The sequence below is a fragment of the Sabethes cyaneus genome, chromosome 2 (assembly GCF_943734655.1).
Source record: "Sabethes cyaneus chromosome 2, idSabCyanKW18_F2, whole genome shotgun sequence".
NCBI lineage: Eukaryota > Metazoa > Arthropoda > Insecta > Diptera > Culicidae > Sabethes > Sabethes cyaneus.
In genome coordinates, this window is record NC_071354.1 from 35,458,377 (window position 1) to 35,471,740 (window position 13,364).

At 39.9% G+C, this 13,364-nt stretch overlaps 1 protein-coding gene across 3 annotated transcripts in view; it reads left to right on the forward strand.

The window, feature by feature from the left end:
• LOC128734505 (rho guanine nucleotide exchange factor 11) overlaps positions 1 to 13,364 on the forward strand; it is a 168,753-nt gene that overhangs the window by 46,507 nt on the left and 108,882 nt on the right. For all 3 annotated transcript variants that reach the window (XM_053828741.1, XM_053828743.1, XM_053828742.1), the window contains 4 exons: positions 100 to 192; positions 8,372 to 8,429; positions 9,063 to 9,196; positions 12,632 to 12,811. In XM_053828741.1, the coding sequence (XP_053684716.1) occupies positions 100 to 192; positions 8,372 to 8,429; positions 9,063 to 9,196; positions 12,632 to 12,811 (465 nt within the window). The remainder of the gene's footprint in view (positions 1 to 99; positions 193 to 8,371; positions 8,430 to 9,062; positions 9,197 to 12,631; positions 12,812 to 13,364) is intronic.

Genomic DNA, 13,364 nt, shown 5'->3' on the forward strand with positions numbered 1-13,364 from the left:
ATTCACCAGTTTTCCTATAATTGTTTTTATTTTCATTCAATTTCTTGTCGTTATTTATTTTAATTTTTTCTGTTGCAATCGATCGATATCCTACGAAAGGTTTCCGGAGACAAACCGGTGTTTGTCGAGAGTGTTAAACCGGGTGGCCCTGCACAAAAGGCCGGTCTGATAGCCGAGGATATGATACTGAAGGTAGGTTCTGAGGTTGGAGTTTCCTCTCCTTGTCGTAACCAGCAAACTCTCAGCTCAGCTGACTGCAGCTGGCAGGAACAGGGTTTACCGAGGTCAAATAGTTAACACACCACGCACCTAAGCTTGAAAGCGGGCATCCAACGCGCGGGATTTTACGCGTTTTTTAAACACAGCGGAAGAGATACGGTAATAATGAATACAGATATTGCGGTTCATCATTCGCTCGGAAGCGGCACTGACCTGGCTGGCAGCAGCTCAGTTTCGTGGAATGATGTTTACCTGCGAGTTCATTGTTGCGTGTACTTTTGCTGTTTGTGTTTTCAAGCATCCGCTAAGGAGGTTTTCTTTGCGTCGGGTATGCTGGCGCGCGTGCATGTGCGTGTGTGCGTTGTTGGCATGATTTTGAGTACGCGCCGTCTTACATGCGAATGGACACACTGCCGGTTGCAGGTTTCGGTATGAGCTTTCGTTTTTGGATTTTTGATATGTTGATTGGCTTGCACCAATTAGCTAGAAAAGCATGTTTTTAAGGATATCTATTAAATTGTTTTTTTTTTTTGACATTTCTTACTGTCATGAAAGTCACCTTTTACGCGATACGAACGTTCGATAAAAATGGAGACGCATGCATGTATGTATTGATAAAAGATTGCCAAATTTTAAAAGATTTCCAAGAGGTAGAACGTTTTTTAGGAATTTTCCAAAATTTTAAAAATCCCAAGTTTTTTGTTTGTGCCGCCTCAAACACAATGTACAATGTATGTACAATGCAATGTTATGAAACATTATGGTTTTTAGACGAATTTAAAGGTTACAAAAAATTAAGTTGGATGTTTTTTTCAACGCATAATAGGGAGAAATTACAGAAAAGCTCTCGAAACCATCTAGCGGAAAACAAAAAAAACTACATTTTTTGTTTCCGTAGACATTATAATTTTCTTTCTCTCTTTTCAGAAAAGAAAATTATTGGAAGAGAGAGAGAGAGAGATACTGAAAATACTTTTCTTAAAGAGATTTGTGGGAAATTTTCTTAAAGCACTGGAATTCGGCTGCTGATCTTTTATTTCAAACATAACAGCTAGTATTTTATCTTAAAATTACATAAATTTAGAAAGAAGTGCGGATCTACCTAAAACCACAATTATGGGTCAAAATTTGCAGTGTAACAATTATGGGTCAATTTGGTACATATTATTAGTCTCTCAGAAATAATAGCACTAAAACATTGAAAAAACGCACGGTTTAAGATTTATTTGATTTCTTTCTCTACAATTGTCATTCCTAATTTGATTTCGGGGAGATTATGGACTGTGAATTAAATAACATTGCAAAACTTATCTTGCTTTAAATCCTTATTATTAGCTTAATGCCATTATCTTCTTTATTATGAACCCAAAAAGGGGGATTCTAACCTAATCTAATCTTATACTAAACTGCCAATTCTTGGAAGCATCCTGGAATATAATGATTACTTGAATCTAACATTTTTCTTGTCAACGGCCGAGCCAACTGCACAGCAAAAAAAATCCGCACAGAAGGAAGTGATACCTAATTCTGTTTCAATTCGTTCACCAACAAGGGGAAGGAAGAAAGCGTAGACTTCCCGTACCAAATGTTTCACATTTTCACGTTTGTTTTGAAACGAACTACATTTGCCAGGTGTAGCTCGTTTTATTTTGCACTTACGAGGCTTAGTGCAAACTGAGTACCGCACATAATTGTAAAAATTTCAGCTTGAAAAACAACATTTCAATTCCAGCATACGGCAGTAAACACCATCGCATGATAGCCTGATAACCACTCCTCTCTAGGAAGAAAGTTACCTGAGAAAGTCCTATACGGAATATATAAGAAGTACGCATAAACGATACATCGCTAAGAGCAAGAGCAAACTGTTCCTCTGCAACAATTTACGACCACAATCGAGTATGATCAATGGAATCGTCCACAGACTGCCAAAGGCCAATCACGTGTAATCGATAAGAAACATATCAGTACCTCTTGTGGTAAATGCTCTAGACATCGCCATAAAACACATCCTTTGAAGATGTTTTAGCTTTGTCTGAATACACCACCATACAAGACAACCCAAAATGGGCAAAAACGTGCTCGTAATCCCAAGAATTAGAAGTCGCTGGTTTGGAATCTTACAAGATACCTATTTTTATGTAAAAAAATGCAGGAAATCGATTGGTGATGGTTTCATCCTGCGCAGACTTCGGGAAGTGGTCCATTTTGCCCTATTTAACCAAAAAATCATGTTAAAAGCTAATTAAACAGTATAAAAACTTTGTTCCGTGATCGTCGTAAGGGGGGCTGGTTACCAACGGGACTGTGATATTATTGTGCAATATATGACAAGTGTTGCTCTTTGCACACCACCGCCAGCGGCGGTGGCTGCGAACGGACTGAACTTAAAACTCACGTTTATTATCCTATTTATAGGTACGTCGTTTGATAATAGCTTATTGTTACATCTAGCCAGAACAACAATAGCGCTTTGTCTCCTCTTCGACCGAGTACACTGATTGTTGTTCTGCTAGATGTGAAGGTCAACGCGGTCATATTGCGGCTTTGTGCCGCAACATACTCCCGCACTAAAACCGAAGGTTTTACACTGCGATGTACAAAACGATTCTAGGTCTTAGCAGGAAGGCAAAAAATTTAACTGGTGAGTTGTAGTTGAAATCTCGTAGACTGACTATCACTTGAACTGGCGCAGAGCGGCCGGAATAACGTAACTGGACCGTGTGTCCCTACAGAATGGCACGGAGTGGCCGGAATAACGTATCTGGACTTGGTGTCCTCCCAACATGGAGCCGAGTGGCTGGATCATCAAAAACGAATTGGCGCTGGGTGGCCGGATTATCACAACTGGTCTTGGCGTCCTCACAAATTGGCGCTGATTGGCCGGATTATAACAACTGGACCTGGCGTCCTCACAAATTGGCGATTGGTGGCCGGATTTTATCACACATGAATTTTTCTACGATGTACCGATGAAACGAAATGGATGAACGTAAAGTGTCAGCGAGTTAGCTTCCTTCTGGCGAACGACCCAGACGAAACTTCTAACCGCAACCAAGCACTTGCTGATAAGAATACACCCTCGGATGCTGCAAGCTTCGGTGCTGTACAGCCCTCCTACTACTAGCTGAATCCAAAACCGGGGATTCAGAAGCTGAATGTATTTTACTAAGCGGCTGTGATTCGCCCACACCGGCATAGCTCCGCTCGGGGATTTGTTGCTAAGCGGCTGCGAAGTCACCCACACCGGCCTAGCTGAAGTGTAGTGAATAAAATCCTATTTCGACTATCGATATGCCGTACTTCCTCTGGTACGACGAGCACAGCAAGGTTCAGCGGCATCGTCCCACTACGTGGATGCCAAATGTAACACACTCTAGTAGCAATGCAGCAACACGGTCGATGAATTTGATGTCCCGTTAGTAAACTGTTACTGTTCAAGTCACTATCCCACTACCGAAAATATCACGTGTTACTGTGAACCGATAACACGATCGATAAAACTGAAGTCCCGTTGGTAAAACGTTGTCAGTGCCAGGACAAATCCTGGTCACGGCACCAATGTTCCGTGATCGTCGTAAGGGGGGCTGGTTACCAACGGGACTGTGATATTATTGTGCAATATATGACAAGTGTTGCTCTTTGCACACCACCGCCAGCGGCGGTGGCTGCGAACGGACTGAACTTAAAACTCACGTTTATTATCCTATTTATAGGTACGTCGTTTGATAATAGCTTATTGTTACATCTAGCCAGAACAACAATAGCGCTTTGTCTCCTCTTCGACCGAGTACACTGATTGTTGTTCTGCTAGATGTGAAGGTCAACGCGGTCATATTGCGGCTTTGTGCCGCAACAAACTTATTTGCCGCCCGTGAAACGAACTGAAATAGCTTCCAAATTCTGTCAAAACATCAGTAGAATCAATTCTCATCCATTCCATACTGTGCGAAATGCAGGTATAGTCCATTTTGCCCAATTCATAGTAAAACCTAATTAAAGCGATTAAAACTAATTCAAAGACAGGGGAATAACCTCGAATAGTACCAATTTACTCGAAATACATTAGGAGACTTGATTGTCATCGATTTAGTACCGTGATGAATTCACAATCGGTTCGTTTTGCCTGATTCTCTCCTAGATCTACAAAAACATGTTCATTTGCTATTGCGTAAAAAAATTGTAATTTTCAACGATGGCACCTTTGAGGAAGTTTATCAATAAAATACAGTGCATCTTTTCACACTATCAAAGTGATCTTATATTCATCTATCAGAGTGATACAAACTTTTGTTTTTTTAATACGTCCAAAAAAATTTTTTCTTCAGAAAAATTGTAGAACACACTAAAATGAGCAACTTTGCTAAATATAGTAACTATCTAGCTTTTGCTAGTTGGGAGATATAATGATTTATTTAAAATGTATTGCGGAGTTTCCCCCTATTTAGAGTCCCACACGAAAATTATTAGCGTGGTTATTTTCTGCGTTTACCACACATGTTTGCAATTTAGCAATTAGCAATTTAGCTTTTCGTTATTGCCTCCCCATTGCACCCCTCCTTGCTTGACAAGCATACTTTAAATGTATTTCGTATGTATCAGGATATTTATTATTAAAAAATGGATTTGCGTAGGACTCGTAAAATTGCTGCCAGGTGCAATACACATAAAAATCAATTCTGCTCAATAACTCCGCATCCAATTAATTTATTCCTTTCAACTATTCTCCAATTCAGTATGATAAACTACACTTTTTTTAAGGCTGTTTTACCATTAAGTTAGTTTTAATCGCTTTAATTGAGTTATCTATGTATATGGGGGTGATATGGGCAAAAAGGACTATTCTTGCATTTCGCACAGTATAGAATGGATGGAATTTGATTCTTCTGATGTTTTGACAAAATTTGGAAGCTATTTGAGTTCGTTTCACGGGCGACAAATAAGTTTTTATACTGTTTATTTAGCTTTTAACATGAATTTTAGGTAAAATAGGGCAAAATGGACCACTTCCCGAAGTCTGCGCAGGATGAAACCATCACCAATCGATTTCCTGCATTTTTTACGTAAGAATAGGTATCTTGTAAGATTCCAAATCAGCGGCTTCTAATTCTTGGGATTACGAGCTCGTTTTTGTCCATTGTGCCAGTATTGGTCTGATAACGACCGTTTACAGTCAGCGTATATATTTGAGTTTAAGCCCCCAAGAGTTACCAATTGCTTGTTTATATTGACGGCACGCTATCTTAAATCGGAAATCAATATTTGTGGACCAGTCAAGCTTGAACTTGAGAATCAATCCCATGTACTTCACCTCGTCCACAATATCAATATCCGAATCATATCACCGAAAGTCCAGATTCTTGGCACCACGTTCCCACAACGCGTAGTGTCTGTTGCATTAAGTCAAATATGCACTTTTCAACTACTAGGAAGAGATAGTCATCCGCAAAACCATATGACGGATAGCCTAGACCCTAGACCAGCGGTTCCCAAATGGGGGTTCGCGAACCCCCAGGGGTTCGCCAAAACTTTAGTTCGCTGCAGAATAGTATAGGGAAATCCGTCAGGGGGTACGCGAACCGAAAAAAGGTTGGGAACCGCTGCCCTAGACCATTGAATTTCTTTAGTAGACACTCCGGCACAAGGTTCCATAAAAGAGGCTAGAGAACACCACCTTGTGGACGTCCACAAACATTTCGCTTCCAAATGCTAGGTTGCTGCAACAACGAAAAAAGCAATCGGTTACTAAGCATTTATTCTATCCACTTTCTGATTATTGAAGGCACATCATGATGACGAGCAGCTTCCAAAATAGAGGCGATAGATACTTTATCAAACGCGCTTTCAAAATCCATAAAAAGTGTTTAAGCAGGATTCCTTTCGTGAAAAAGCATTCTCAATTTTATTCATCATATCATACAATAAGTTGGTTGTAGACTTACTTACATAGTATCGTTTCGAACGGCAATTTAGCATCGTTTGCTTTCGTGCCTCGCTCGTTGTCATTTCCGGCAGCGGTTGTTTCTAAAAGTCATTTTGAATTAACTTGAGCCCACTTAACAATGGCGTGTTTACAAACCGGGACTTATATTGAACGTTATAAACGAGGTATTTCGTGCATTGAAGTCGTGAAATCGATTATTGCTGTTGCAGCTGAAAACTGTAATAATCGACTCGCGACATTCGGTTTCATTCTTGTTCTGTGTGTCGCAACTACGTCGCACGTGGTGCGCTGTACAGCGCATCAATGTGCGATCACAGCGCACCACGTGCGACGTAGTTGCGACACACAGAACAAGAATAAAAGCGAATGTCGCGAGTCGATTATTACGGTTTTCAACTGCAACAGCAATACCTAGGAACATCGCGCGCGTGATTTACATTATATAATTATTGAATATCAAAAACTTGATAGCTTTTGAACGACTCCCTGATAAAGTGGTCAGGGGTTTAGATATGTTTTATGATCGAAGGAGGTATCTCTATGATCTAAAAGGTATCTCGCGCTGCCGTGGTTTTCGATGTAATTGCCAAAATAAACTCGTTTGTCTCATGACGGCTTTTACATATAGTAACAAATGTCTATCGGTATCTTAATAAAATATGATGTGAGTTCCGTGGCAGTGGCAGTGTGCACGTAAGAATTCAGAATTGTTTCAATTTCAGTGATTCGGATATCATCACGCTATGGGTAATGTGTGATGTGCTGTAAAAGAGGTTTCAAAGTAGTACTGCTCATTTAAAAAATCAAAAAAGCAAGGGCCAGAAGTCAGACGAGGGCAAAAAAGGAGACGACTGACCATGACAAGACAATTCACCGACATTAACTTAATTCAGGCAACTAAGTCCTCTTGGTCCGAAGAATTTCAGTCGACCAACGTTGGTTAGTTCGGTTGGCTTATTTTGCATGGTTAACTCGCGAGCCCATCAACTCGCACAAAAAAAATTTTTAAAGATATTTTTTAGTAAAACGAAATCTTTTTGGAAATTTCAGATTCATTTGATTTTTGTAATTGAGTCAGTTAGCTGTACGGATGTTTTTCTATTCCATTTTCATATAAAGGATTATTGCACGTGATGCACGTGAGCGAGTTGGCTTCGAGGTATGACGCAGGCCTAATAAGCCATTCGTCGTATGTTTGAATCTCGACTGGGAGAGGCAGTTAGAGTCAATAGGATCGTAGCAACTGGCCCTGCAATTGTCCTGCACTCGAACAGCTGGCTGCAAAGTCTGTCGTATAAAAACAGAAGGTCATGTTTCAATAACGGTATGTAGCACCTAGCCTTTGCTTTGCTATGCACGTGAGCGAGTGAATCATATAAAAGATCGAGCTCACATCAGCGAACGGATCTATGCATGGTCGCTTACTCTACAAAAGCATTCAACCAATTTTTATTTATTATTGAGTTTTGATTTTTGAAATGATTTTTAGCTATCTGTAAGCGTCTAAATTTAATAGATGCTAATGATAGTTATCCTCATTGGAAAAACTGTAACCTCTTTTGACAAAAAAATGAAGTGCGCAGTACAGCAAACATGTAGACTGAAGTACTGGTCTCGATACACGAGTTTATTTTATTGTGGCTGTAAATTCTTTCTTTTGATAACAAAAAGCCCTTTCTGATTACTTGAAGAAATGCCAGTAATTTATCAACAGTAAGTGTCGAACTTACTTTCCTCTCGTTTTCCATATAACTGGCGTCATCATTGACCCTAAGATGTGTTTTTGGAAACAGTGGAGCATTACTCAATGAGATTTTGCTAGATTAAATTATTACTTGGTCCAGTGTGCAATATTTATAACGCTTGTTGATCACGTAATTTACAAAATCGATCAAAGTTTAAATTGCATCGTTTATATGATACCGATTTTTATCTGTTTTCATACCGAGAACCCATCGATAGTAAATTGGTAAAAAAGATATCCGAAAACCTGCAACCGGCAATGTCAACAAACCACGCGCACAGAGCGTGTGATCTGTGTTTTATTTTTTCGTACATTTCATTCATGTTTGTAGTTATACATACTAGAGCTAATTTTTGCAGACTCGTTATATTTTCTCGTCGCATACATCATTCTGTAGATTTTCCCTCTCTCTTTCTCTTTTTCTTTTCTCTTTTCCACCTTCATCGACGTTGTGCTTGCTGTAGGTTAATGGAACATCTGTACGATCCTCGACGCACACGAACGTGGTGGAGCTGATCAAAGGTAAACAAATCTCAATTGTACAGTGTATAACGAAAACAGATCTCGCGATTAGAACGCGTAGGAGAGAGCATCGTGCCGCGCCGTGAATTCTTGTAGACTATATAAGCTGTGTAAACAGACGAAAATTGTCGCGTATTAGCGGCTAGTTAGTTTACTCGATGTATTCTAGCGCAAATGGATGCCGTTGCCGTCGTGTCCGTACACAGGAATTGCAGGATCCGCTTTCTACGTACGGACAGCAGCAGTGTCTGCGTCACCAAACGAAATGTGTATAATGAAAGCGATTTCTGCTGGCTGTGCATGGAATTTATTCATGACAATAATGTTATGCAGTGAAACGTGTCTGATCATTACATGCATGTGTTGGTGTGCTTCTTTGTTTCGAAAGGTCTCATTAAAACAAATCTTACACATTATCGTGATATCGCAAGTATAGGATTTATTTTGGAATTAGTTAGTATTATTATCGAACTAGCAAAACAGTAAAAAGAAACGATATTTCAAATTGCATATCTAAGAAACGAGTACGACCATACGAAGATGGAATCTTATGTTGATACACGTACATATATGCACACATGCAGGGCGTTGGTTTTTTTTAACGAAGTTTTTCTTCTCTTTTTCATCCGGCAGCTTCCGACATTGTTGAATTGACGGTGCAACGAAGCAACAACAGAATGCAGCGTCCATCACCTTCCACGACGTCTATCACGCCGACGACGCCGATCGCACCGCGGAATTCCATCACCGCTCCTGTTCCCGTGGATGTAAGTGAAAACGGCCGCTTTTACTGCATTCAGCAATGTAGTAATAGCTTGTACTATTTCGGGGTGCCTTTAAAGTTTTTTTGTTTCGTTTTACTTTTACCAACAAAATTAAGAAGAATGAAGATGTTCCTTTTTAGTTCAGTTGAGATCAGTTGTTCCTTCGGATTTCTTTTGGATCAGATAACAAGAATAGCAGATAACAGACTTTGTGAATTCTCCCAGGAGAGATTTTTAATAAATACAATGTGTGGTAAATTCGTCGAATTGAAACTGTGTGGTCTCTTTGACTTTAAATGTTTACAAGCCTTTACCTTACTGAGCTACGTTGCTTACGGATTTGAATAGTCAACTCTTTTTATCACTCTAATTGTGTCCGTCAGAATGTATTTGAAAATATCTGAACATGTTTACATTTTCGAAGGTTATACATTTTCCATAAACACAATCAAAAGTAGACTAAATATTTTCGGTCGAGATTTGGATCTAGGATTAATAGACCAATGAAGCATCGATGTTTTTTGATTTGCCATTAAATTAGTGAATCATCGTTATCGCCATTTTTAGCTGAATCCTCTTAGACTCTGCATCTGCGAAACCCAGAAGTTAATTAGCTTTGGTGAAAATCGAGCCTATTGTTTCAATGCCCACTCGTCCGATAAACCCCTCAAAAGCAATGTTGAATATCATGCAAGATAAGCCGTCACCTTGTCTCGACCCCACCGTGTCTCGAAGCGACTTGAGAGTGTCCCCAAGCTGCACATGAAACACATCACTTGATCATATGAAGCTCTGATCAGTTGCGACAGTTTATTTGAAAAACTGCGCTCGTGCATTGTTTGCCATAGCTAGTCTCGATCAATTGTATCATGTGCTGCCTCGAAGTCAATAAAAATGTGATGCGTGGACACTTTGTACGCCCGACATTTCAGTACAATCTGTCAGATCGTGAAAATTACAGCAATCGAGCCTACCACCCTTTTTGCAATGGGGACAAATAACTCCTTCCATCCGTTCCTCCAGTAGCGCCTGCTCCTTTCAAATCTCGTAAAAAACCCAGTGTAGAGCCGTTCCCAGCGTTTCTCGGTCTTGTTTATAAAGCTCTGCTGTCGAGCGGTCTCTACCAGCAGCTTTATTGTGTCACCAGCTCTCCGATTTCTCGTTTGACATTACTAATCTCTCATCGTAAAAAAAACCTTGGGTATAACCTTTCCTTCCAAAACCGGCCTTCTTCATCGACAGACCTCGCAGACGATTTTAAAAGCCCCGCCCACCCTAGATTCGAACATACAACGACTGGCTTGTTAGACTAGCATCGTACCTCGAAGCTAACTGGACGAGCTTTTTTTCATCGGCCTTCCTAGGTTAATTTCCGTTTCAACTTCTGCTGCACCTTCGCCGTTGAGGTGTTCATCGAAAAACTGCTTCCACCTGTCGACCACATTTGTGATCAGCTTCGCTTTCTCGTCCCTACTCATGTCAGGTTTTGGTATGTAGCCCTTTTACAAGATTGGCTCACCTTCTCGTAAAACTTGCGTGTATCATTAGCTCAAAATAGTGGTTCTAATACTTCACGCTATCTGGCCTTCTTTCGGTGTTTTTTACTCCATTTACCACCACTTTTTGACCATGATCAACTGGTTCCTTGCTCGTCCGTATTTGTCCGTAAGTTTTTCCTAGTGGCAATGCTCAGGTAATTTTTCCAAGTCAAGGCCAACAGGGCTGCACATTACTGAACAAAATTGATAGCACAGGAACACTGCCTATACCATACATCACGCATAGCATACTAGATCACCGCGTGCGACGGACACGATCTGACACGTATGGAAAACAACAACGAAACAAGCTTCCTGGGTGTCTTTGGGACGTTTCTGAAAACGATTGCAGTTTCAAAATGTATTCTCCGTAAGTAATCGCGGACATTCACCTTTGCTATGGCGTCGCTAATTGTTAAGCAACGACAGCCTAGCAAGAGGATGGTTGTAGATTTTCCAACCGTCGACGATCTAATGCAATCTAATGCTTTTTCGCAAAGATGGAGGCGAACCCTCAATTTATGACAAACGTTGTTGTTGTTGTTTTTCAAACGTGTTAGACCGTGTCCGTCGCGCGCGGTGATCTAGTGTGCTATGCGTGATGTATGAATTCGTGCAGTTTTCAGATATTAAATCAACACCCAACACGATACGTTTTAAATTTAACAGCAATGAAACTAAAAGAGGTAGCCGTTTCACGACAAAGAGAACGAATTGTAGAACGGCACAGCAATCAACATAATCACGCTTTTTTAGAAGAAATTGATGAAAATGTCTTGAGAAAAACTTATTTTAAAACACCTTACTTCTGTAAAGTTACAAAATTTATTGAAGTTGGAACTTAACGGACAATTTTCAGTGCATTTTTCACAGCTTTCAATGAAAGTAACAGAATTGAGCTAGCGAGCATATTTTTTGTATTACAGGTAATTTAAGGCAAACAGAACCGAAAACTAAAAATATTTAATAACTCTGTAATGATTGAGATTTAACCATATATGAAAAAGGATTTTTTCATTTAATGTGGTCCTCTATCATCCCCTGAAATATTTGTACGAAGTAATCTATTACCTATTAACCCTGCATATTAGCCCTTTAAATTCCTTGAAAATGAAGGGGAAGTCGTTTACGTACAAAATAATAAGAAGAGGTCCCAAATGAAAGCCATGAGGGACACCAGAAGTGACTTGAATTGGATTTGGGTTCTTTCCGTTAAATTTAATTATTTGTTGGCGATTAATTTAAGAAGCCTTGGCTCAATTTATATTCTTGCAATTTGAAAAGCAGCATTGGTATATCAATGCGATCAAATGCCTTTTTTTTCCTTGTTGGGGACCTTGGACCACTGCGACCAGTTCTTTGATCTATTGTGATCAAATGCCTTACTAAAGTCCGTATTAAGTCCTTGTACATGGTTTTCGTTATTCATTGAATTCAATCAATTCAAAGTCTATGAGTTCCAGTAAATTTGTCCTTTGAAGAAGCCGTGTTGCAGTCGGTGTTGTTTGCTAGTCGGTAATTTTTCCAAACCAAAAGGCCAACTGGGACGTACATTACGCTTTTACCTTCTAGCTTAATTACGCCATTAGACTGATTTAATGGTTCTAATAGTGGCAACCACATGGAAGAACATGGAGTTTTCCACCATCGTTGAAAATTTTGTGCAATACATTTCCTAGACAGTATTCTTCGAAATTTTTAAATATTTTTTTACCTAATGAGTCTATACATTATGTCCGTGTCCGGGTCCCCTGAAGAATTATGAAATAAAACTTGCACAATTCCAATCAGCACGCACCACACAAATGTCGAATAAACTTCGAAACTTCGAAAAGGACAAACATCCCACTACCAAATATCTACAACAGAAGCTTAAAACTACTTTATTTTTAAATTTTAGCACGCCAAACAACGGGAGATGGAGTTTCACAAAATCAAAACCCTGCGACTGATGTTGGAGCAGGAAAAGAAAAACTTGGATAATCTGTGCGCCAGTCACAAGCCGCGGGGGCCGGAGAGTGCGCGAGCGGAAGCCACCATCAAGAAGCTCCAGGACGAACTGACACAGATGTGTGGAGAGGTAATGCACGCCATCTTTGATTTGCTTGATTCTTTTCATTCTGTCCTAGTTTTTCTTTTTGATAATTTTCCTATCATTGTTAGTCGATTGATTAGTCATTACTGCTGTTGTCCTTTCGTTATTATTTCCTGTTTCGTACAAATATGATATGAAAGAATGTGTAGCCATGATTGTATCGAAAGCGAATAATTCGCCCGTCAAAATAAGTGTAGGATTTTTGTTTATCGTTTTCCTCGATCTGTTCGTCCAACTGTCGCTGAGGGAAAGGCAAAATGTCGAATGTTCGAATCGATTTGAACTGATCGCGCGTGCACCCGTAAACCCACGTAGCAATACCGCAGAGTCAAAACAAGCAAGATTCTCGTGAAATTTCACTGGAACCACCTACCACCCACCCATTAGCCGTCCGAGAGGAGGAATATACCAACAAGAAAAAAAAACATCTTTTTGTTATAATTTGAGCAGCAAAACACGGCTCGTGCTCACAGCTGTGAAACTCCAGCGCCATCATCATTTTTCGCCATTACCTACTAGCTACTACTAGCGTACAATT